Source organism: Podarcis raffonei, chromosome 1 (assembly GCF_027172205.1).
Source record: "Podarcis raffonei isolate rPodRaf1 chromosome 1, rPodRaf1.pri, whole genome shotgun sequence".
Taxonomy (NCBI): Eukaryota; Metazoa; Chordata; class Lepidosauria; order Squamata; family Lacertidae; genus Podarcis; species Podarcis raffonei.
In genome coordinates this window covers 98,003,746-98,030,805 of record NC_070602.1, presented here as the reverse complement: position 1 = coordinate 98,030,805, position 27,060 = coordinate 98,003,746, and the positions used below count along the sequence as shown (strand labels likewise).

Sequence of the window (27,060 nt, the reverse complement as noted above, 5' to 3'; positions counted from 1 at the left end):
CCTCCTCCTCTTCTTCTTCTTTTTCTTCTTCTTCTTAAGATATCATGGCAGTTCACAAGATAAAAACACAAATAATTAATACAAAAACCAATAGCCCCCTCCCAAAATAACCCCCTCTCTCACAGTAACGCCCCACCCTTTCATAATTCATCTGTTTCCTAGTACATATGGGGTTCCCAATAGAACCCCTGGGACAGTGTTTTGGGTGAGGAAAGGAGGAATTGTTCCATCTAGCAAGCTGAAATGCTTCCCGTGATTGAACAATTGCCTTAACGTCATCCTGAATTGTTCCCTTCATTTCTAAGATGCCGCCTCAAAAGCTATTTCAGATTGGGCAAACATGATATGTAAAGATGCACATCTCTGCTCAATTTTTGGGTGGGTGGTGGTGGTATGGGGATGTTTCATTTTTGCTTCTACCATCTGTTTTATTGGTGTTTGGCCTTAATTTTATGGTGCTGATTGATTTATTGTCAATTGTGATTTTAATGTTATTGTTTTCTCCTTGCCTGGAACTCTTGAGTAGGCAGACGTCGGATATCACAAACAAATAAATATGGGCAATTAGCACTCTCGTAATGTTTCTGAAATACTGGTGTAACCTTCAGATACTAGGAGGTGGTGCTGACACAACTATTGATGCCCTCTCTTCTAATCATTGACTTGTGCTGTTACTGCAAATCTTGAAGGTTCATATTTTGCAGTCGTGGAATATAGAAAAATGCTATGCGAGAATAACAGAGTGCAGGTCACTGGGGCTCCTGATTGTAGCTAACCTGTTATATCGTATCAAATCTCTAATTATCTGCTTTCTGTATTTTAATGTAGCATTTTGTGATCCCTCATGTGAGAATGGAGGAACATGCATCACTCCAAATATCTGTTCCTGTGTTTATGGATTTGTGGGTCCTAGATGTGAAACATGTATGTGCATCTGTTTTTATTTTGCCTTTCTTGAATTTAATTATTTTCTTTGTTGACATCCCTGTATTTTCAACACATTATCCTAGAATGCAGCCTACGTTTAGTTTTCATAAGTAGTAGTGGACACTGTGGTAAGGCCATGCTGTTCATCTGACCTCTGCTTGATCACATCACTGCTGCTTACTGGGAGTTAGAAAGGAAGTGGTGGTAACGTTGGAATTGTGCAAACACACCAACAGGAGCAGCATATTGGTTCTGCTGGTACATTTGCCCTGTGCCAGTCTCACCAGTGCCTGGTGAGCAACAGCAAGATGACTCTGGGCAGCTTCCAACACAATATTAAAATACAGTAATGCATCAAACATTAAAAGCTTCCCTAAACAGGGCTGCCTTCAGTTGTCGTCTAAAAGTCTGGTAGTTGTTGTTCTCTTTGACATCTGGTGGGAGGGTGTTCCAAAGGGCAGGTGCCACTACCGAGAAGGCCCTCTGTCTGGTTCCCTGTAACTTGGCTTCTCACAGTGAGCGAACCGCCAGAAGGCCCTCGGCGCTGGACCGTGGTGTCCGGGTAGAACGATGGGTGTGGAGACACTGCTTCAGATATACTGGACCTAGGCCGTTTAGGGCTTTAAAGGTCAGCACCAACACTTTAAATTGTGCTTGGAAACATACTTCAGTACCAGCACACAGCTGAGTAGCAGCTACAGTCTACAAATATATTTAAGTTTGAATATCACCCCTGTGCTGTGCTTTCCTAAAGCACATTACAATTATATAAGAAGTCTGCCCACCTGGCTGTGCATGAGCACTGATAACAGAAGAAGCCTTGTGTACAATAATGCTTATGGAATTCAAGGCTATGCAAGCAAATGCAAAAATACTCAGAGAAAATAAAAAAGTAGCAAACTTGGCCATTAAGGTTCAAACTGTTGTGAAGGGTGGTTAGCAAAATAATCTGCCTTAGAGCAAAAGCTGTCTATATTACCTTTAAACCACAAATGTGTATTATAGTGTTGGAATAGCACTCTTTGCTCCATGTTTGAACACTAGGTTACCCAGGATGGATTATATGCACTTATATTACTGGAATATCTAAAAAGTGTCTCTGTATAAATCCTTTCAAAGTCTATAATTCAACAGGAAACAAAAGGAAGTGACATATCATTCTCATTTCAGTTTTAGTAGCAAATGGGGTAAGAAAATTTCCATAGCTGCTCTGGATTTTGATCAGTACAATTTGAAGCAAAAAAACACAAACCAGTACTTTGTACTTTGCTCAAATAACCTTGGACTAATTTGTTTTTTTAGTGGTATGCAATAGGCATTGTCACAATGGTGGGAAATGCATTGCACCGGATGAATGTGAATGCAAACCTGGATGGAGCAGCCCTTTGTGTGAGACAGGTAAAGATGTACAGCAGAATCCTTTATAGCTTAAGGGTGCAACACCCTCACTTGGAGGCAATGCCCATCCATCATTTGTCTAGGTCCAGCATGTACTTCTAGCAGAGTCCCCCTCTCCTTCTGTGTCGTCTGTTTTGAAAAATCAGAGGGCTAATTGGCATCGTTTAAGCTCCACTGTTCAGTATCCTTATGGTTCTGACTGCCTAATTTATATTTATAGCCAGATTTGACAGTATATCACATGTGGGTCTATTTATTGTGAGTGAGGGACAAAAGTCCCTTTAGACACCATTTCCTGTCCCTCTGATCTGGTGACATCTATCCTATCAGTAGTTCTTGCTCTTGCTCCAGGATCTCAGATGCCCTTGACTATTATGGGACTTGTGCCACTCCCACTGGCCACTAGTTGAACGTCACAGTCTGTTGGCTCCTTCTGCCGGTGCATAGGAAATGCCATTGAGAGCTCAGGAACTGTAGTATGTAGTTCTTGAAAGAGCATGTTGTATAGGGACATCTCTCTTTGGTTCTACAAGTCCTAGAGCTACCTGCAGAAGTGTTTGGTGACTCCCCCTTTTACAGAGAACCTGAGGTTCACTTGTCAATATTGTTTGTTTTGGTAAGGGCCACCTGAGCCCATACATCTCAGTTCTATGGTTGAGATCATCCAGAGAAGCACTGTTAGTTGTTCCCATGTATTACAAAGGCCTTCCAGAAGATATTTGGAAGGTGTCCACACTTTTGACTTTTAGGCATCTCCTGATGACTTTTTTTTTTAAGCTCACAGGGATGATTTCCAGCTATTGAATTTTATTTTTGATTAACCAGTCACTTGAGGTTTTTACACACAAACACACCTGAAAGATCACATACAATAAAAACATTACAGCACCAGGCCTTTCCTTAAAAATAAGTGGTTATAATGGAGAAGAAAGTTCTAAAGGGCTGGTTGTGGCAAACAGCTGATTCTGTAAGTTCACCCTATCTGTACTTATTAACCAGTCACTTTAATGATTATCTGATTATTATTTTTTCAAACAGTGCTTTGTATTTTAAAATTGTATGTCTCCCGGATACAGTGGTATATAAATACTTGTATGTATGTATGTATGTATGTATGTATGTATGTATGTATGTATAAATAAATTTTCAGGAGTGTCTGGTGCAGTGGGACAGTGCTGTACTACCGGCCTCCCAGCTGTGGCGTTGCTGCTGCTTGCTGAGACAATATGGGGCAGGCATGGTGGGAAGGTTGAGGCTGCACAGAAGCAGCAGCAGTGTGAATCTGGTGCACCTGCCAGTGCCCCCATGCAGTCCTGATCTTGCCACTACTCTTTCCTTGCCCCAGTAAGCAGTAACAATGCAGCTGTCAGGAAGGTGGCAGCACAGCATTGTCCCCCTGCCCCGTACATTCCTGCTATTATACTGTTGATTGGTTTCAGAAAATCTCTGGGACTGTTAGATTGCTGTCTTTTTCAGCCCCTGCAAATCTTTTCTGCAATAACAATGTGTGTGCATTTAGGGATAAAAGAGACACACATTTTTATTAACGTACTTGAGCACAATTAGTTTCAATGGCAATTAAGTGAACCTTACTTTCTCTAGATTGTGCCCATAGAGTGCTGTCCTGCATTGTTTTTGCCCCACATATAATGCTCATGGATTTCAGGGGAGGATTATGCATGCTGAAATGATTATCTTATTCACATAAACTACTAAGCCTGTCGCAAGATGGTTTGTTCGGAGCAAATGACAAATCTTGAAATGCATGTTTATAAACCCTCTCATTTGATCCACAAACCAATAAAACAAGCCTGGGTTCCCTTAAGGTATTTTTGCCCAATAGGAGACCAAGATGATTTGTGCACACAAGTGCCGGTTTAAGTGGTTTATAGATTTTCTTGACAGACTCCTCAAATCCTTTACAGCAATGCTAAAATGCAATGCACACCTCTTATGTGCTATGAACAAATGGAAGTTATGTCAGTGTATGGGAGATCTCAATAGCACCACATTTCCAACGAGCCGGGAAAGCCTAACTTGCTTACGCTAATCACCCTTCCCCACTCCACCCGCAAAACCACTGATCAGCCATCCAAAACTGCCCAAAGAGGAGCACATTATGCCTCAGGAATACAAGCCCACCTGAGAGAAAGATTACAAAACAATTAAGAAATAAAACACACTGCTGGTATGGAATGGACGGGGGATGTCTTGATCATAGTGAAGCACTGTTTTAGCTGCCATTTTGGATCATGACCCTTGTTTAAAACAAGGATTCTTTATCGTTTATGAAAAACCAGCAATAAAAATGTTTGGTTGTGTACTAACCGATGAATTTCTCCTCAATTGTATGCAGCTATTTGCAATCCAGTTTGCCTAAATGGTGGCACCTGCATTCGGCCGAATACGTGTGCTTGCCCTCATGGTTTCTTTGGACCTCAGTGTCAATTCGGTAAGGTGGAAAAATAGAATCCCACTGGTGAAAATATACCTTTCCTCTACTTTAACATCTTCATCAATTATTTACTACATCCACTTGCATCACAGTTTTATCCAGAACAAGTCACCTACCGTGTAGCCAGCATATTGCTTAGGGGATGTGTAGAATAATGTCTCAACTGAAAGCTGTGTGATACATTCTATACTTTCTTTTCTGCAACAGAGTGGAATGTGTGAAAAATATATTGAATGTACCATTGCAAATGGATTTGCAATGTGTAATTAACTGAACTTCAAAGTATACGTTGGCAAAATGTTACACAGTGTAGAAGACAGCATTTTATTATTCCACATCCCAGTATGTTCACAATTATAGGAAATAGCCTGATACTTACCCACATTAATCTAAATTCAATGTAAATGAGAAGGACAGACTATAAACTACTTCTCTTCTTTTCTTCTTTATCAGGGGCTGAACTTTCACTAACTGAGTTGCTTTGACACCCATAGAAACAGTCTAGCTGGATCTTTTCTTCTCTTATGGGGGTGGGGCGAGGCATCTGATATAAACTTTTGGTTACAAATGCATGCATATTTTCCTAATCTTGACCTAATCTAATCACAAAAAGACTGTGTTTGCATGTCACAGGAAACATGGTTCCCACTTTACTCCTCCCTGCTAATGTGTGAGAGCAGTCAATAGTTTTTTTTCCTGTCATAGATGTTTTAGTTATTATACAATTTATGCTATATATCATCCTGTCCTGTTTTGTTTTGTGCATTTGTAGAACACTGCCAAAAACAATCTTCATGTGGTGTTATTGACTAAGGCAGGATTTCCCAAACTTGAGTCTCCAGCTCTTTTGGACTACAATTCCCATCATCCCTGACCATTGGTCCTGCTTCTAGGAGTTGTAGTTCAAAAATGGGTGAAGATCCAAGTTTGGAAAACCATGAATGAATGATTTGCGATGGAGTTTTCCCTCATAGGGTTTTTCCCCCTGTCTTTTTCACCAATTCTGTTTGGAGGAGTGAAGATGGATTGGGAATATGGCATGGAGGAGAGGGGCTTTAGCCCTTTGTGTCCAGGTCATATCAACCACAGCACCTCAATTCAGTGTGAAAACATGATAATTTCCCTCTCCCCCAAGGCCACAGCAACTCTTATGGCTAGAAACAAGCAGCTGTGGAAACGTGAGCTACACCGATCTGGAGTCTTGGATATTATTCTAGGCACTGCCTTGCTGGTACTGCATTCCATAGCATCATGCTGCCTAGAGATTATGCTGCAGTTCCCAGTCACATTAGTAGTGAGGCATTTACTTTCTTTCTTTGCTTTTTCAAATTAGCTTTCTGCAATCCTCCTTGTAAAAACAATGGACAGTGTATGAGAAACAACGTGTGCTCCTGCATGGAAGGTTATGTTGGAAGAAGGTGTCAGAAAAGTAAGGTTTTTTTCACTTCTCTTTAACTTTTCAAATATATCCTGCCTTAGAAATGCATTTTCACCTAAGGAAGTTTCTTATTACCAAGCACGTTAAATAGGACATTTAGCTTGGATTAATGTACTAATCTTCAATTTTTATATCGTGGCACGTATATTGGCAGCCTCACTACAAAAGGCGGTACATCCCATTACCAGAGGTTTGCTTAGACCATGTCCCAGTGTATTAATGGCACTATCACGGCATCAAAGAAAGGGAAGCGCTTAAGCCTATTTTGTTCTGATCTTGTCTATGTATATGTTTAAATTCATTTCAAGTGAACTGAGCAAATCTGCAGGGTGAAATGAGCTAATTAGATGGCATTAAACTTAGTGAGGAAAATTATTAAAGCCCAATCCACAGCCTCTGACTAAGACCATCTAAAATGTCACTGTGCTATCTTTCTAGCCTAATTAATACAGTTAGCTAATAAGATTTTTGCTTTACTTCTTTCTTCCTATCAGTCATAATTCTCTCTACACCTTAGCATATCTATTCGCATTTGATTCCCGTAGTCTTATGGGAGATTTGTTATTTTGGCAGTTGTACAAATTCCACAGCAACTCCCTATGTCTGTCATACAGGGAATTTAAGACAGGCGAAAATTCATTCTCCCGAACTTCTCTTGACACGCACATAAACCAGCTTGAAAGTGGCAAGGAGGGAACTGTGAAGCAACCACACATGGCATGAAAAGGCTGTATATTTCCAAAGGACTTTTAACTTTCAGACAAAGAAAAAAGCAGTTCAGAATCCCCCTCCAGCCATGCAAGCTGCCTTATTCCCCATATTGCATTGATTATCCCTTCAGCTGAGAGAACAATGAAGCACCATCCTTGCTTTGTTGCAAAAATACACAACTAAATAGAAGCCCATGGCTGGAAGAACCTAGAAGGGAGAAATGGTGGGGAGGGGAGAGACAGATAGATAATGCCTTAAGTTTGACATCTAGCTTTTAAGGTCAGGGTACATTTAAAAAGTGCTGTTTCTACCTTTAAAATATATTGCTTCCATTTCTCAAAGCAGACCGGGCAGTATTGTTGCAGTTCTGCCTGCTTACATGGGAGGTTTCTCAGTCAACAGCTCTGAAGAACCGTGAAATGCTGAGATGTTTCCCTCTCTTTTAGCTAACTGTACCTACTTGAACATTATTGCTTCTCTCAGTTTACACTGCTTTCAGGATATTGAGTGGTAGTCAACCAAGTTTTCCTCAGAGAAGACCTAACAAAGGTAATGGACCTAATTTAGTCATCTTCTGCAATTTTAGTGGGTTGACTCTGAGGAAAACTTAGCTGAATAGGATAGCTCAGCTGGTAGACTCAATCTCAGGATTGTGGGTTTGAGACCCACATTGGATGAAAGATTCCTGCATTGAAGGGTGTTCAGCTAGATGACCCTTGTAGATCTTTCCAACTCTACAATTCCATGATTCTATGAATATTACACATTTACTGGAATGTTTTCCTTTCATTTTCTGTAGAAATATTTTTGAGATGGAAAGTTCATTAGTTCAGAATAGTTCAGATTTAGAATAGACACTCATCGGATTCTTTCTGTGACTAATAAACCAATACAGAAATGGTTTGTGGCTGCTCAGTAAGCATGAAGTGTATTTGGCATGCATTCCTAGATTAAGGCTAGAACTACACATGAGTTGCAAGCACTGGTGCGAGCATCCAATGGATACTTCAGCAAGAGGTAATTTGAAAGGCCTAAATGCTAGGAGAAGGAGCGCTTAACCCTTGTCCTGCTTTCTGTCCCGTCCCCCATAGCTTCTATTCTTGTTTCCACGGGTATATTTGCCTTCACAAATATGCATTTGATACTCCACAAGGATGCAAATCATTTGGAGGCTGATGTGAAGGGGGAGTGATCCTGCTTAGTGCTGGGCCCTTGCTTTGTGCAACACTACAAAAGTTCCCAAGAGCCAGCTGGTTGTCAGGCACTTTGGGAGCTGCACAAAGTGATCTTTGGGCAAGCTCCACCCTTACCAGGTGTAAGGTGCATGTGTATGGCTTTGTGGGCCAAATGGCAAGCCAAGCCAAGAAGGACACACAGACCATCCCTGCCTCAGATGCATGGAAGTCACTTGTGGAAAGCTGACTCCCCTGCCAAGCAACTACAGCTCAGCTGGTTAGAGCATGCTGCTGATAATGCCAAGATTGCAAGTTTTTGTCAGGAGTGCAGCCTACACCCGAGTAGGACTCTGGCAGAGACACATGCCCGACTGGCATGTTCCCTCCCTCCTGGTCAATTGTTCGGGTGCTTCATAAGCTTTCTTCAGCCCGAACATCACAGCGACTGATGCCAACCAACACCAGCACACTTAGGGATCTGCAGAGTTTGCTCATCATGCGTGACAGACCTCAGCAACTCAGCATTTTGGCTAATCTACTGTATTTACATATAAACACACATGGAGCACTGCAATATGGCTCCCTCTCTCTCTAGCATCAGACAGCAAAAAGAAAAAGAACTAAGGACAATAGTCCCTCTTCACGGAACACTGTAACACAAACATCCTGTCTCCGTCACTTCCCACTCTGTGGAGTCAAAACATTTACCATCATGTGATAGGCAAAAATCCCATGACTGCAATCATGGAACAGGAATTCTAACAATTTTATCCCTGTATGGGGCAGCTGCACATTCCTGCATTGCAGGGAGGTTCACTAGATGATCCTAGGAGTCCCTTCCAACTCCACAATTCTGATTCTGTGACCCCTATTCTAACTTTTAATGCACTGTTGTATTCTGTATTATCCTTTCTTGGTAATATTTTTAAAAATCAAGTGAGCTTGAAATGATGACCAATAAATTTCTTATTAACACCTTAAATCGAAAGAACTTTAAGTACAAGGAGGGCACAACAGTGAGAGGTGACAATCACCCTTCGTTCACTTATGAGTTTGTGGAAGTGTTCCGCTTATGGTCTTGTTTCCTTCCTTCCACAGTTTATTTGTTTGTTTTAGCTTTCTATGGAACCTTTTCCGGCAGCTGCCGTTGCGCGAGGCAGAACATATTCTTCACCATGTCTCTTGTCATTCAGTCTTGTTCTATCGTTGTTTTGCTATGTCTTTAATTTTAAATAAAATGCATTCAGGTTGAAAGTGGATGTTGATTGTTGGTGTAAACAAATATAGCGCTGGAGCAGGGCGGTGGGGGGGATGTTATGTAAATCACACATCTTGGATTGGCTGGCAGCTGAAGTGCAGAGATTTCAACACTTTATGCTTGCTGACAAACAACCACACTGTGATTATGCTATCCAGACTCTTGCAAGCAAAATGAAGAGGATGCCAGAGCTGACAGCAAAATGTATGATTATGCATCAGTTACTGTACAGGCTCCCTATATTCTCCTTGCTGAGAATTCCATTACACAGGGCCAAACAACAAAAGCTCTCTTAAAGAAAATGCCTTTCATGGCAAATTATATATCAGAACAATATTTAGCCATACTTCAATTTTAAAGAAATAACACTACTTGAACATTGATTTATTACCCTCTTAAAGCAGGGGTCAGCAGCATAAGGCTTTTTCTCTAGCCTATGGGCTTTTCTCTCCCCGCCCCCCGCAATGTGAAGCTGTGGGTTTTTTTTTAAAGAGGAAAACATACACAATACTTTTGGCGTAGGTTGGAGAAACATGGCATATAGGCTTTACAATGCTTATCCTTCTTATAAAGTCTTGGATTTAAAAAAATAAAGACTGGCATAAGCTAAACAGACATTTCTTAAGTCGAAGTAATGCACAATTATGACATACCGTATTTTTCACCCCATAGGATGCACTTTTCCCCCTCCAAAACTGAAGGGGAAATGTGTGTGCGTCCTATGGGGCGAATGCAGGCTTTCGCTGAAGCCTGGAGAGCGAGAGGCATCGGTGCGCACCGACCCCTCTCGCTCTCCAGGCTTCAGGAAGCTATCCACAAGCCTTGCAAGCCCAGCAGGAGGTCCCGCCGGGCACGTGAGGCTTGGGGCGGCAGCCTGCAGCCCGAAGCACGCGGAGCCCTCCAGAGGGTGCCCCGTGCTTCAAGCAGGTGTGCGCAAGGCTTGGGGCAGCAGCCGCAGCTGGGGGGGGGAATAAATTTTTTTTTATTCATTCCCCCCCCAAAAAAAACGAGGTGCGTCCTATGGGCCGGTGCGCCCTATAGGACGAAAAATACGGTAGCTCTGTACTTTTCAGTTAGGAACCCATGACTTGCTAGCTCAGTCAGTCGAGCGTGAGACTCTTAATCTCAGAGTCATGGGTTCAAGCCCCATGTTGGGCAAAAGATTCCTGCATTGCAGGGGGTTGGACTAGATAGCCCTCATGGTCCCTTCCAACTCTACAGTTCTATGATTCAATGATTCTAACGATTCAAAGACTTCTTTCTAGCTTAGTTATACGTCAGAGTAGGCCTACTGAAATGAATGGATGTATGACTAACTTCAGTCCACTTATTTTAAGAGGTCTGCTCTGAGTATGATAACCCATAATATGCTGAGACGTGAAGTAATAACCATACAACCTTTCAAAATATTTTTTTTTAATTAAAAAAAACCCTCCAAAATTGAATGTCTTCTTTTGCAAATATGGTTGTTGAATAATTTTTAAAGAAGAATTATCTGCAGAAATATCAGAGAAGGGTGTTTTTTTTAACATCCTTAATACGTTAATACATTAAGGATGTGAGTCACTAGTTTCACAAATCACTCCATCTAAAGTAAGCTAGTTGGAGGAAAATTGGTAATTTCTGGTTGGGATTCAGAGAAACGTATGAGGGGAAGTTTTGCAAGGTGAGCCCCACCCTACATTAGTGCTTACTATTTTAAATTCCCCACATTTCCTAGTGTATCCAGCATAGACTTGTAGAGTTGCAAGGTACTTTGCGGGTCAACTGGTCCCACGCCCTGCACTGCAGGCATCTCAACTAGATCATAGCATCGATCCAGTGCAATGTGGCTGCTAGCTTCACATGACTACCCAGGGCCATCATCAGGAGTTGCTTGGGTCCCGGTAGATGATGTTGGTCCTATTGGGATTATCAGCCATTCTCTCATAATGGGATTAGCTCAGCTATATGAGAACTCGGTCCATAGATGTTGGTTCCTCAGCCTGCTACTGGCATGTGTTTAATCTTCCTTTTGTGATGAAGGTTGTTCTGAAGCTTCAACTGTTGTCTGATCCTGTGCCTAGCTTAGATCTAACTTCAGTATGGCATTGAAACTGTACTTGTGCCTCTGAGTGATAATCTTCATTGGAAAGTAGCAGGAAAACCATGCCTTTCTGAACATATTTGTTCTTGACGACTCTTATCTAATGTGCTATTCAGGGCCATCCCTACCATTCTGCAAAGTGATGAGGCTGCCTCTGGTGGCAGATGCTTAGTAGTGTAGAGTCCACGCTGTCATTTTGTCATGCAGCCTGTTCTGCAATCCCTAAACCAGATTGCTGACCTTGCATGTGGTGAAGGACTCTACCCAAATGTCACTCTGCTCAGCTTTTCTACATGGAATGGGGGAAGCACTATTCTGCAGCAAAATCTCTGCAACTGGCCCTGATGGTATTGGTGACAAATCTTGAAAATAATTTGTAGAAGCACTGATATCAGTACTTTCCTGTAACAACTGTGTACTCATCTTTACTGTGTGACATTGTTTTCATTGAACGTTTGGTGCTGAATATTGAGTAAGGGTGTTAGCCACAAGCCAAGAACTAAACGCTTATCATCATCCCTATCATCAACCATAGCAACAATCCATAAGAACGATTACAACATAGCCATTAATATTCAGACAACACAGATTATTAAAACATAATATAATCAGCAGTAGAAAACTAACAGTAATGAGGCTAAATGATGTTTCACATATATATAAAAAAACCTAGCAACAATCGAACTGAAAGTTGTTATACATTAAAAATGAGCTGAAAATCTCTAATGGAAAACAGCAATTTTGGATAGGAAGAGCTCTCCGGAGCTGTGGTACCACTACAGAAAAAGCTGTGTCTCTTTTGCTCATTCAGTGGATACTTTAGGTGGCACCAAAAGCTAGACCTCTAAAGTTGATATTCCCATCATCCATGACCACTGGTCCTGTTAGCTAGGGATGGTGGAAGTTGTAGTCCCAAAACATCTAGAGGACCGAGTTTGCCTATGCCTGTTCTAGAAGATTCCAGCACAATGATATATTAGTCTATCTATATTTCCTCCTGACCAGATGTTACCAGCTTTAGAAGATTCATTTCCTCATGAGCAGACATTTATCTGCAGCCAATCTACCTGGACACCTTGATGTAACTCGATGTACATTGAAAGCTTGACAGAGGTACCTATCCACAGGACACCTGATGGAATGCCCATTCACACTGCAGGGTGTAGATGGGAATAAGCCTCCATGGTGCATGTAGGGGAAACAATTGGGCAATTAATTCTGCATCTGAATGAGAGATTGTCCTCCTTTTAGGATGAGGTTTTAGTGATTCTGCTGCCACTGTCACCCTAAGTAATATGGTATGGGAAAACACTTTGATGGCAAAATATCTTAGGTCAGAAATGAAGAAGCTGTGGCCCTTCATGTGTTGTTGGACCCAATTCTCATGAGCCCCAGCCAGTGTGGCAAATAGAGATTATGGGGGCAGTTCTCCAGCAATATCTGGAGGGCCGTAGATTCCCAGCGCCTGATTTAGAGGATGTGGAGAGTACAGCTGGATACTGTTAAGAGTCCCCTATGTTGTGCATCATTTTGGCTGATATCTGAAGACAGTTTTATTGCACTTTGGGGGGAAAATCCCTCAATGAATGGTATGGTGGAATCTTGAAAAAGCCAACATTGAAGCCTAAAAAAGAAGTAGTGAACTCATTAGCTTTAAAAAAACAACAACCCACAAATAATAATAACTTAACATTTGGATGATTGTATTTCATAACAACTCAGTAGCGAAAATAGCAAATGAAATGCACCACAAAACCACTGAACGACTTGTCTCACAATTTTGTGGGGTTTGTGGTTCTGAACATTCTTAATATCTGTTCACATACTGCATGAGGTCCTTTGGGGAGGAGTCAATCAGCTGTTAGTTAAGAATTCTGGTACCTCTCTTTCTTTTATACAATGTACCTCAATCACTTTAGTAACACATCTTCTGATAAATGATATCAAAGAATGGTATATTATTTTCACCAGTTATGGTTAACGGCTGGTCATATTTAATATAAACTAAATAAGGTATGTTGAAAAAGGTATGTACCTTAGCTATGAATCCCTTTACTAATGATGTATTTTTCATATGATTCTCTGCTGACCTAATCTGACCATTGCAGTTTATAACACTTTCCCCTTGAAAATGCATCAAGAATACATGCTGTCCTATCCTACTATTCAATCATTTATCATTATTTTTTGGCATTACCACCTAGCAGCTGTATCTGATACATTTGATTGTTTGGCTGGTTAAGAACATATCGCTAGGAGGTACTCTCTTGCCTTTCACTGAGGTGGGATAGATTGTTGAGGTCAATTTACCAGCCTCTCGGGGCAAAGAAATCCAATGTTTCTAAAACTGTATCTTCCTAGTCAGCACTGCAGCATAGTCCTGTTCTCCCCTTATCTCCAGTATTGCTCAGGCTATGTGATGACAGGTAATTATTGTCCTGGGGCTAAACAGAATCTAAATTATAGTTTCAGGAAAGGTTAGTTAGGTACATGGACTTTCAGTTCTTCTGAAAGAGTCCAGACAAAGGGAAAAGGCTTGTAACTGACACCAGGAAACTGAGATAATATTCTCCCTACATAGGATTCCTCATTTTGTTTCTTATAGCTAAAATGAGAGGTATAAAAGTGAAAAACCCTGTCCCTTTGTGCTAAATTATGGTCTAATGGAAAGGGTAATCTTATTAAAAGATATGAGAAGTTGCAGTATGCAAGAGAGATGAATCACGACATTCTTAGCATACTGTGTAAAACTCAGCATTAATGGTGTTCAGTTCTTTGTCTACCTATTTCCAGTGCCAGTTAGATCAAATGGCAAAACTTGCATTGCCATTGCCAACCTAACAGACATTAATACCATAGGTAAAAGGTAAGGTAAAGGACCCCGGACAGTTAAGTCCAGTCAAAGGTGACTATGGGGTTGTGGCGTACATCTCGCTTGTCCACAGAAAGCTTTCCAGGTCATGTGGCCAGCAAGACTAAACCGCTTCTGGCACAATGGGAAGCTGTGAAGGAAGCCAGAGCACATAAAAATGCTGTTTACCTTCCTGCCACAGCGGTACCTATTTATCCACTTGCAATGATGTGCTTTTAAACTGCTAGGTTGACAGAAGCTGGGACCGAGCAACAGGAGCTCACCCTGTCACACGGATCCGAACTGCCAACCTTCCAATTGGCAAGCCCAAGAGGCCTAACCCTAACCCACAGCGCCACCCGCATCCCTACTTCAATACCATAGAAAGTTAGATAGATACTACATGGTGATCCACCTTATCTGGAATGGGCAATTTCAATGTACTATGTGGATATCAGTTATGAATTTTCAGTGAATAACAGACCAATCCAAACATCCCTTATGCTGGACTGAGGGCAGGGGATGGATTAGATGGAGGCACTCCCCCTTCCACCCACAAATGACAGCCGACAGAAGTCCATTACTGGGGCAAGAAAATGGTCCAGCACATCCACTGCCACAGCTGCAGATGTAAAGGAAAAGTAGAGCTATGTGCTATCAGCATTTTGCTGACATTGTACTTGAAAACTCTGGGTGACCCCACTCAGAGGTTTCATGTAGATCAGGCATGTCCAACAGGTAGATCGTGATCTACCAGTAGATCATCAGTGAATCAGTAACTCCCCCCCAAAGAAGCTAAAAAACTTTGGCTCCATTAAAAAAAGCTTAACAACTTTGACCTGAACCACCAAAAACAGGGTTTTCCTTCCTAAAAAGAGCTCAGTGTCACTTTCTTCCTCCCTAAAGAAGCTCAACAACCTTTACCTGAACCCCTGAAAAGGGGGTAGATCACTGCCAGTTTTTAACTGTGAGTAGATTGCAGTCTCTTTGAAGTTGGCCACCCCTGATGTAGATGTTAAACACAAGGGGGATAAAATTGAACTATGAGGCACCCCCCACCATTGAATGCTCCCCAAGGCTGAAGAGCACTCCCCAAGCATCACCCTCTGGAAATGACCATCCAAGTAGGACCAGAAGCACCACAAAGCGGTGACACCCACCCCTAACTCAGGCACTCCAGAATGATACCATGGTTGATGGTATCAAAACAAACAAACAAACCACTGAGTGTTTGAGGAGAATTAACAAGGACACATTTTCCCTGTCTCTGTCTTGATAGAGGTCATCATACAGGGTGAAGCCCACAAACTTATAATTTCCAGAGTGGCTTCATAATCAACCCCTCTACAAACAGAACTCTTGGAATTAACAAACTACACAATTATTTAGGGGAAGCCATGACTGTTCAAAGTGGTATCATAGTGCTTCAAATGTATCGTGTGATTGTGGCTATTGTCAAATCTGATTGGATTTATGGCATTGTGGTTACAGCATATTTACCACTTGGCTGAGATTATCCATGTCACTATTCTCAGGAACAGGAAGATCCAAACTATACCACCAAAGCACTAGCAAAAGGTGACACATTAGGAGACAACAGGAATCAACATGGAAAAAGAAAGGGGAGAATTGGGGCATTAGTTCAGCCTCTGGAAAGCAGTATGGTAATTCAGCCTGGACATTTGTTTCAGTCCTAACAACAATGTACCAAGAAGTTCTGACAATTGTGCTTTTGCTCTTAAGCAGAAATTAAACAAAACAATTTATTGGAAACGTTATCTATACCACCTATTCTGCTTAATACTTTTCTAGTTAGTAATTCTTTTTTTCTGCTAAAGGTTATTTTTCCTCATTATCAACAACAAACTATTTTTAAAAATGAAAAAGAATTTTAAAATGGAACTCTCCATTTCCTGTGGCAATTACTCAATGGATTGCTTTTATATAAGATTTTCCCCTCTGGTAGGTAGGGGGGGAAATGAATTTTCATGATCTGTGGGGTCAGTATGTGATGCATTTCTGCAGGAAAGAAATCCTGAATCTTTTTCAAAGTCATGCTTGCTCCTGGGAGGATTAGGATAATTCAGTTTGTTTGCAATGTCTGATAATTTATTTAGTTTCCCAATGAGAGCCTGTAACATTTTGTTTGCTATTTTAAAATTGGAGTTTTTCCACCGAGGCCTAAAGTGGGATCTAGATTGGAGCTAGTTATCACTGGCAAATGTTGAAGGCTGCCTTGTGGGTATTGAAAATGGAATTGTATTTAAAGAAAATTAAGAAATGGGAGAATGAGGCGATGGTGTTAGCAAAAGGAAGCAAGGGAGAAAATACTGCATTTAACTGCATTGATGGCTCACTGTAAACTGACTTTACATAGCAAGAATCTTCTAGTACATATAACTGAACAGGGACTCAACAGATCCAGGGACCTGTCCTCTTACTCATTGACTGCTAAGCTTACTTAGGAGTCTTTGGTGAAATACTTTGTCAAAAGCTTTTTGAAAGTCCAAATATACTATGATTGTTGTTTTTTAACTAGGGAAGGATAAAATAACTCATTGTCTCTTACAAAGCTATATTCTGGAGTACTAGCCTTTAGTCCATCTGTCCCTCCTCCTCTCCATATCTGAAAAAGAGTTGCTAACTTTCATTTCCCAAATGTACTGGTATGGTGGTATTCTGCTATTATAGATCTGGGGTGCAGAATAAGGCTGGATCTAGAAACATCAAAGAAGCATTTCAGTTAAATACATTGCAAACTTTGTATGACAAATCACATTGGCAAAAACGGACTCCACAGTGCCACCTGGTGCCACAGTGTTATAATGCATATACAGCGCATATAAAATGCCTTTTCTTTACCAATCTAGCTGAGTTCTAGGCTGCTGAAAGCCTGTAATGAAGCACAGAGGGTCATGGTTTGTGATCAAAATTCTGAGGCTATGTAGTGGGATGGCGCCACAGACCTTCTCTCCTGATACCAGCATTACTGCAGCCTATTTGGATGGGGATGGACTGGGGCAGGGTGGTGGTGAGGTTGGGGCTGTGTTAGCATACTGCTGGGAGTACCAGATTGGATCCACCAATGTGGATCCAATATATAGCCCCAAACTTCCCACTACCACCCTGCCCCGTCCAGGTAAACTATGGTGAGACCAATGTCGGAAGCATGTCTCCATATCTGTCAGGGACTGGGCAGAGGAGGAATGGTGGAGACCGCCCCCCTTCTCCTGAACCTTCCAGGGAGGAGGAGGAGGAAAACAGTATAGATTTACAGCAGGGGTTTATGGGAGGTCACAGCTCACAGGCAGATGAGAGGGAAAGTTGGGAAATCATGGGAGAGCCAGAGCAACACCTGGTTAACATGTCATTAGAAAGCATTCCAGACCCACCCTCTCCCAGAACCTGGCGAGCCTTGAAAGTAGGAGAGCAAAGAGCTCGAAGACACAGGGCACTTATCAGCACCCGTAGAACTGACAAATGAGGAAGTGGGAGAGACGGAGGGGTGGAAATTCACTCGGGACAATGCCATTATCCAAGAGGCTGGGTTCTAAAGCCTCTCTCTGTAAATACTGAATTAAAAAGGACAGTAAGAAATCTTCCATTGTCTTTATACTTTCCTGGGCAACAGCCGGCAGTCACTGACAGCACCCTGACAATATCTCCAAGCCAACCCATGGACTGCAACTGAGTATCAATCTCTATGTATTGTAATATAAAACTCCTGGATCAGATCAGGAGTGCATTTAGCATTTAGTAAGAACTAAATGCAGAAAATAAGAATAAATAATATTTTGACTAGCAGGTGCACTCCAGAGTCCCAGGCAGAGTTCTGCTACTGGAAACGAATGATGCAATCTTGTGAGTAAGCCAATGGGAATTACTTTTGAGCAAGCATGCATTGCATTGTGCTGTAAAGCTGGAATCCTGTGCACATGTATTTGGGAGTAAATCTCATTGTAGTCACTGGGACCTTCTTCTGAGTAAGCAAGGATAAGATCAAACTGATAAGTTTATCACTAAGTCTACCACTTTCTCCAGTTTACTCATTTGTAATTTGGTTCCTGGTACATTAGGCTGCAGATGTTTGAGATAGCCGGCTGTGGCCACCATTATTATCTCCCCAAGCCACAGAAATTGGCCCACTTGGGCCAAAGGACTTTGAAATAAATGTTTGAAATAGTGTTTGCTTAACCATTTTCCCCTATCTTTCTTCTAACTACTGGCAATTCCAGCCTTATCTTGTCTGTTATCCTTGATGGATAAAATGCAAACGCATTCCTGAAATTGTGTGAAACTAATCAATTCTCCACCAGCTCTTGCTGATCCAGATGAATGCCTGAGAATATGTTTTCCAATCAGGAGGGGAATGGCTTTAACAAGAATTTGGCAATCAGCAGTAATAAGTGGTATTGGTCTGCCTACATCTGCCACTGAAGATTTCTTGTTTACTTTTTCAAGAATCATTGTAATTAATGTCTCCCTCATTTCTCTGGCGAAGCAGCTCTTATTGAAGGCTCCTTGAAATGTCTCTCGCACGCAGTGGACCTCAGCAGATTTCTAGAAGGATTTACTAAAGCTTTCAAATCCCAAAGTTTAAGACTTCTTCACTTCCAAATTGCTTTTTGTCTTTAATTACACAAAACTTTGCCATCACAAAACTTGCAACAAAACTGAAACAAAACTTCTTTTTTTGGACAAGGGGAGTCTTGAATATTCCTCAGTCATTCCCCTTGTTTAACTATGCCACACTGCAGGTGTCTGTGATCCTATGTGTATGAATGGAGGAAAATGCATCAGCCCCGACATTTGCGACTGCCCATCTGGCTGGAAAGGAAAGCGCTGCAGTAAACGTGAGTCAAGCTCCTTCCCATACAAAAAGACGCTATTTGTTTATCACTCAGGCCTGCCAGCATGAATTGTAATCTCTTTTAAATGCTAGGATGCCATATAGCAAATGATCTAGTTTTGCTGCTTCAGGACTTTGTGGAGAAAACAGTTTTATATATTGGCAATACAAATTGATATAAACATTTTATGCTTCCGAATAGAAAGATTAAAAAGGGGGAAAAACCACCCTTCCCCTGTCTTATGCAGCTGTCTATCTGCTATGCAGATTTTTCTTTACAGAAATTCAGTTTTTGTAGTATTAAATGTGAAGTATTGATTTTCTGTTTTAGCAGCCACACATATTTTGTTACTTTTTATGGAGAAATGACATATATTTCAAATCCAGAACTATTTAAAGCCTGTAGTAAAAGCCTTTCTGTGCCGATATATTCTCAAGGTCATCACAAGCACATTCATTCAGTGCATAATTTACACTGTTAAGCCTAACCACATTTGACTGCAGTTTACATAAAAAATATAAGTCAAATAAGTCATCTGATCTGAAAATGTTTGGGGAAATAACTTCCACCCCCTTACATGGTTATTCATTATTATGATGCTGGCAGATAAGCTGAATAAATTTTAAATGAAGATAACAAACTGTACAGAAGACTTATTAATATACTGGCTTGACACATCGTATCTGTCTTGCTGATAAAACATTTCAAGATTCAGCACTGAGTTTCATTCTATCATTATTGCAAAACACCTGCTATTCCTGAGGTTCTCAAATATTAACTGTGCCCCAGACAGCCAGTTAGTAACCTCATCACTCAAAAACATAGGGTGTTATCCAATGTTAGCTATACTCAGAGTAGACACAATGGAATCAAGCAACCTAGGATTTAAGTAATTTATGAAGAACATAGGGATCTGACAACCCAAGTCAGACCATTGGCTCATCTAGTTCAGTATTTTCTACACTGACTGCATACCCTCCAACATTTTGTCAAGGAAAACAGGGATGTCCTATTCCATAATAATAATTTTACTACTTAAACCTTGCTCATCTGACTGGGTTGCCCCAGTCACTCTGGGCAGCTTCCAACATATATGGAAACATAATAAAACATTAAACATTATAAAATTTCCCCATACAGGGCTGCCCTCAGATGGCCTGGGGGGGGGGGTCGGATAACTCTATACCTTCCAACATTTCTCCAATGAAAATAGGGACGTCCTAAGGAAAAGTGGGATCAAATCAGAAACCAGGATGGCTTCTGTAAATCTGGGACTATCCCTGGAAAATAGGGACACTTGGAGGGTCTGTGACTGGCAGCATAGCTGTCAACGTTTCCCCCTTTTTAAAGGGAAATTCCCTTATTCCAAACAGGATTCCTCGCAAGAAAAGGGAAAAGTTGACAGCTATGACTGGCAGTGGCTCTCTAGGTTTCAGAGCTCTCTCCAAGCTCTACTTAGAGATGCCAAGCATTGTGTCTGGAACCTTTTATATAAAGAGAAGATGCTCTACCATTGACCTATGCCCCTTCCTCAACTTAAGCTAATTGATTTCTATGCTCTGAGTATTACTTCATTGGTTATCACCCGTAGTCCAAGATCAAGGTAGCACCTCAAGAGGCAAGCCTATACTTGGTCTTTGTTGAATATTGAAGGGGATGGGGCTCAGACGTCCCACATAAGACAGTCAAGGGAAGGCTGCTTCTCTTCAGACTTGAGGCCAAAGCCATCACACCACACAGTTCCAGGAGAAGAAGCACCCAGCAAGTAGGTGATAGTATGTTTAAATGCAGGGCAGCTTATAGTTAATGCTTGCTAGCTATTTTATATTGCATGGATTTGTGTTGTTTCATTATATAGAATGTATTATTGATCAGTTGATTTCTAGTTTTTTTGTGTATCAGTTTAGAAAGCTACATTGAAAGGTGATGCAAAAACGTAACTAAATAATAATAGTTAAAATGTGAAGCACATTCACAACCAGCTACTACTACAAGAAACTCATAAATTCCTACTGTGGCTGGTCTCCCCCCTTGGATGGTCTGCATGCTATTCATTCTGTCTTCCTCTCAACCCAGGAGTCCTTTTTCGTATTCAAGCTCATTCATGAGGCTGGGTCTGTGGGATCTGCTTGCGCAAGTTTTTCCCTGACCTATGCCCCATGCCTTTAAGCAGATCACGGAAAGGACCCTGTGTACAGCCATGGCTACTTGCCTGGTAGTGAATTCTTGATGATATCTCAGCCCAGATAAGGGGCAAAATCATTGGTTGCACAGAGGCAAGTTTCCATATATCCGCTAGCACTGCTTACGTGAATATTGACTGGCAATTGCGCTGGCCTGAATGATGCATGCAGATTGTTTACAGCAAAGATACTGCCCCTCAGCACCCTTTAAAGGGCACTGATCTGGTTAAAATCTCATTTAATACCCACAAGTTTAGTCTGAAATTAATGGATTACTCAGCTAATCACACCAATCAATCAATTAAGGCTTCAAGCCCTAATAGGAAATGAAATTTTAATGGCCGGGGAATCTGCCTTTGGAACAAATCCGTGATGAAACTAGCAGTCAGACTAACAGAGATTAAGGAGAACTTTCTAATCATGGAAATTTCAGAATGCTAATTGCCTCATGAAGAATGCTCATTAAGCTCTTTTGAGATTCGACCATTTTGAAAATAATTGAGGGAAGCTAACACATGCCATTCACTTACGAACAATGGGGGCATCCTGCAGATCCTCTCATTTGCCTCTTTTCACCTTTTTCTTCTGTTCAGCTGTTTGCTTGCCCAGCTGCTCAAATGGTGGGGAATGTATCGGACCTAATGTCTGCCAGTGCGTGGCAGGATGGGTGGGTCTCCTGTGCCAGATTCGTAAGTACTTGTTGCGCTTTGGTCATAGTTCCGTTTTCTGTTTGCTTGCTTTTGCCCCTGGCCTGAAAAATATGGTATGCTTTCAATTGGGAAAAGAAACACGCTATTAATGAAAGTAACTGGAAAATGTGGTAAACAGCACAGACTTTGAAAATGCTAATAATGAGGAGAGTGGATTGGTTTGACAGTGCGGGAACCATGTTCATGTCAATCCCTAGCTTCTCCAAACTATAGTTTGCCGGCGTACAGCTTCCAGGTCATGTGGCCAGCATGACTAAGCTGCTTCTGGCAAACCAAAGCAGCACACGGAAACGCCGTTTACCTTCCCACTGGAGTGGTACCTATTTATCTACTTGCACTTTGACATGCTTTCGAACTGCTAGGATGGCAGGAGCAAGGACCGAGGAACGGGATCTCACCCCGTCGCGGGGATTTGAACCGCCGACCTTCTGATCGGCAAGTCCTAGGCTCTGTGGTTTAACCCACAGTGCCACCCGCGTCCCACAACTATGATAGACTATGGTAAAAACAACAACCCACAAACACTAACATAATAATGTCATAACATTCTGCTAGATCAGGCCAATGGTCCATCTAGTCCAGCATCCTGTTCTCACTGTAGCCAATCAGATGCCTATGGAAAGGATGCAAGCAGGACCCAAGCACAAGAGCTCTTTCCCCTCTTGTAGTTTTCAGAAGCTGGTATTTAAAAACATACTGTGTCTAACATACTGTGTCTAAACATACTGTGGCAGAGCACAGCCATCCAGAATAGCAGCCACTGGTAGCTTTATCCTCCACTAACCCAAAGCATTATTTAAAGTACAACTCATACTTTAACAAAGCAATAGATTAATTACATATATATGTGTAGCTAGCCAGGTAAACTCAATCCCTGGTTAAAGAGGCTGGTGCTGAAAAGTCATGTCAGCACCAGTCACATTTCAGGGTGGAGAGCATGAACTTTGAAATGTATGCAAACTATGATTGTAGAAACAAGAAATATCTGATTTATTTCATTATACTGAATTATTTGTTCCAAATTTAATACCCCCAAAAAAAGGAATCCTAAGAAAGGATTGCACTGGAATCTTCAGTCCAAGTTGTGTCTTTCAATTTCTCTTCCCCCTGCCCTGCCCTTCAAATGCACACAATTAAATAGACCGTTTTTAGTCTTTTTTAGATGTGCAGAGCAAATGGCAAAGCCTATGCACACAAACTATCATTGCTGTAGGTGATGCAGCTTATCATATGCACATTTGCCCACAAATTTTGTTGTTTAGTCGTCTTAGTCGTGTTCGACTCTCCGTGACCCCATGAACCAGAGCATGCCTTGGAAACTCTCGCTTTCTTCTCAAAGCTTCTCCTTTTTTTATGTCCATGGAGTTTTCTTGGCAAAATACTGGAGTGGTTTGCCAGTTCCTTCTCCAGGTGCCCAGAAATTAGTGCTACTAAATTCAGGAAGCTTACTCCCAAGTAAGCGTACCTGCTCTTGCAGCTTTCATGGTATGACAGAAATCTTCTTGGTGGCTAAGTATAAATTGGGAAAGCACATTTCTTTCATCCTCAAACACTGTCTCTGTCTTTCTGCATAGAAGTCAAATTAAGTAAAACAAACTTGCAGTTTTTCACGTTCAACGGGTTGGGGGTGATATAATCATGTTATCATTTCATGCATAAAGTACTTACATGGAGGAAATAATGAGCATCTATAGGGCTCCCCACCATAATGCTTCAGTTGAAAATAAATGGCAGATTGCTAATAGCAATACCAACACTTATGACCACCTGCTGGTTCCCCATGTTTTGATTGATTTTGCTTTAATGTTTCCTCCTGTTGTCTGACAGTATGCAGCATGCACACTTAAGAGAGAGAGAGAGAGAGAGAGAGAGAGCGCAAAATATTATTTTAGTTCCTCTATTAATTCTGCAAAAGTTCTAATCACAGCAAGTTGGCGTATCATACTTTCTTATTCTGAAAACTGTTTTGTCCAATATGAGATCATTCAGTTTTTTAAAAATAGTTTTGAATAGGTGAAAGCCAACATAGCTATTTCACCTGATGTACTGCTCTTTGAGCAGTGTAAATCATTTCACAGTGGGCACCACTAGTAAAGAGCCTCACTTTGCATCTTTTATTTATTATTAAAAAGACTCCAAATATGACTATATAAAATTAAGAAAATTAAAACACTGAAGAGGAAAGAAGAAATATATGCTGGTCCAAATGTTCACTAAATGGGTACAGAGTGTTTAAAAATCTACAAATTAAAAATAAAGCATTTGGGGGGTATAAATCATTTCTATTTAAGATTAAACAAGATGTTTTAAGATTCTATTTTATTGTTTTTATTTATTCACTTAAAGTAATAAATAACAGTAATCCTACTTTTCTTTATCCAAAGACAAAGTGAAACACACGTTAAAAAATCAATAAAATAATCATTTTACTTATGGAAGGTGAACCTCACAACAGAGCAGTATGATAGCAGTACAAAGTATCAGGTTAAGAGGTAAATGCAGAGATGAAGCAATCAGAGGCTTTCTGAAAGAGCCACGTTTTTGCCAAATATCTAAAAGGATAAAAGTGCTGGATTCTGATGCACCTCTTTAGAAGGTTTTCCACAGAGTGGGCACCAAGATTTCCTAATATATGTCCACTAAGCTTCTTATGGTAAAGGCCTCAAATGTTGAATAAAGTGTCCATAGGGGGATACCTGAGAAAAAAGACTATCTAGTTGCTTAGATATTTAGTATCTCCTCCATCACATTTAGCACCTACTCCGTTACAAACCACACGTGGTCCTATGGGCCACCAAGCCATGTGGACTGATTCAATGAGAGTTAAGGATTCCAGAACTTAAACCAGGAATTCCATGACCTAAGTATGGGATTCACTGTGGTGAGAAACTGAATGTGCAGTGTCTAGTAGGCTGTGTGTGAAATCAAGAGCCTTGGAGCCTTCTTCATGCATAGTGACCATTGGGAGTTGTATACACCTCAGCTTCCGTAACTGGCAAGCAGTATGAAGTATCTAGGTTTGCCAGGCTGGTGTTCATCTTGGAAGCCTGGCCTTTGAGGCTTGCCTGGACAAGTGTTCAGATTATGGAGGTGGGTGTGTGGAAGCTCTTCATGTAATCCATTGATTCTTTCCAATATCAGGTTAAGACCCTCCTCTTCTAAAATCAACAGCTACATCTTCCAATTGCTGCAGTTCACAGTTCATTTTCCAATTTCCAAAGAGGCTTTTTTTTTTTAATGAAAGAGGCTTGGCACAGCAGTGGCTGACTTGACACTGCCATGGTTGTGTTGCCAATAATGATTCCAGTCCCTTTGGACTGGCAAATATCAGCATGGGGGTCCTCATTTGGTATGCAGCTGCTGAGGGCACTCATTCGCTGTGTCTGACACTGCAAACTGCTGTGTTTGGAAACATCCTAGGAATTAATTAGAAAAATGAATGAAGCTGAAATAATGGGGAAATCCTCTTCACTGACCTCCCTGTCATTTATGCTGGTTATCATCTGTTCTGATATAATATTATTGAACACACACTAGCTTTCTCATTTGCCCTTCAGGAACAGTTTCCTTCCATTCGCATGTCAAATCAGCAGCTTCATAATTTTATGAACCTTTTGCTGCCTCTATCACTTTTATACTCTTGCTTCCAGATTTTCTATTCCATTTATACAAGGAAGGTAACATTCTCAACAAAGGTTGTTATTTGCATGAAAATTACTGCTCTGTTCTTTTAAGCACACAGGGAAACTTTTTTTATATAGTATGGTGCATTTATTGATTATAATTTCAGCACAAACTTGGCTTATTAAACAGCACTCCTTGCCAAGACGATAGAGGATAATGCCTGTGTCATTGTTAGTGTTTAGTGGTTTGATGTTCCTTGTAAATGCATTTATGAAATATTCATTTAAACCCCAGCTATGTTATTATCGTCTGATTTCCATTCCAATTTTCTTTTGAAATGTTTTAACTCTCCTTGCAATAATACGTGGGGTAGAATGGGAGTGTGTTCTACTTGAGTACTGAATTATTATTTTTTTGCTAGTTATTCTTCCCTTTAACATACTGTGCCCCATTAGCTCATTTAATTTCCTCACCTCATGTGCAAGGTAGTTCTTTGATATAATGTAATGCCTATTGTTTTATTACATCTTCTAGGCAGTGGAGTTTCTCCTGGTCCGTTTTTGTGCATCCAATGTCTTACATCTCAGAATTCTATTACATTACTTCTGTAATACGATAAACAGCTCCGCTCCCTGTAAGCATCTAATTCTATACAACCAGGTTGACATATTCCATCTGGCATAGAGCTTCTGTATCCCTTAGAACTCTTAAATGGACTGGTGATTTATTTTCCCTGTTATTGCATCACTGCAGTGGTCCAAGTTGCACCTGTGGTCTTCTGCCTTCCTCTGAGCTCTTAAGAAACAGAAGGCTTATCGCAGGTGCAAGGTATCCATCTGTGTACAAACCAGCAAATTCTAATCAGAGCTCAAGAAATGCTGTATGAGACCAAACGTTTATGTAGTCTATCATTCTGGATACAAGAGTAACCAGCCACATGCTGCTGGAAAATGTACAAGTTCAGGTGTGGTGGGGAAAGGCTTTCTTATCTCTGTGTGAACAAAAATTCTATTTTTAGCAACAATCTTTTATACCGCTGATGTTCATAAACATTACTATTTTTTAAAAAAAACAAAAACATGTACAATAGCATAATGACTAGGAATCAACTGTCTATGGAGTTAGTTCCATACACTAAAGGCAGCTTGAGACTTGCATTTTTCAGGTAGAAACTTATGCTACACGACAAAGCCTCTCCTCCTCCTGGAGGGGAGGGGTTGTGATCTGGAGCCGTTCCCGTGCTTCGCAGGGGGTGTTCTGGCCCCTGCTTGCCGTCATTGCTGCCACGCCATGCTCCCCAGTCAGTCTGGGATGACAGTGTTCATCTTTCAGATCATGGCAATGATATATGGCTAGCCGACATCATCAGAAGCCTTAGGGATTGGTTGCAGCTG

General features: G+C 41.1%; 1 protein-coding gene across 1 annotated transcript in view; it reads left to right on the top strand.

Annotated features, from left to right (window-relative positions):
- Positions 1 to 27,060, top strand: part of LOC128422168 (von Willebrand factor D and EGF domain-containing protein-like) — a 205,846-nt gene that overhangs the window by 168,341 nt on the left and 10,445 nt on the right. The window contains exons 23-28 of the mRNA XM_053405830.1: positions 829 to 924; positions 2,230 to 2,325; positions 4,682 to 4,777; positions 6,114 to 6,209; positions 19,057 to 19,152; positions 21,926 to 22,021. Coding sequence (XP_053261805.1) covers positions 829 to 924; positions 2,230 to 2,325; positions 4,682 to 4,777; positions 6,114 to 6,209; positions 19,057 to 19,152; positions 21,926 to 22,021 — 576 coding nt within the window. The remainder of the gene's footprint in view (positions 1 to 828; positions 925 to 2,229; positions 2,326 to 4,681; positions 4,778 to 6,113; positions 6,210 to 19,056; positions 19,153 to 21,925; positions 22,022 to 27,060) is intronic.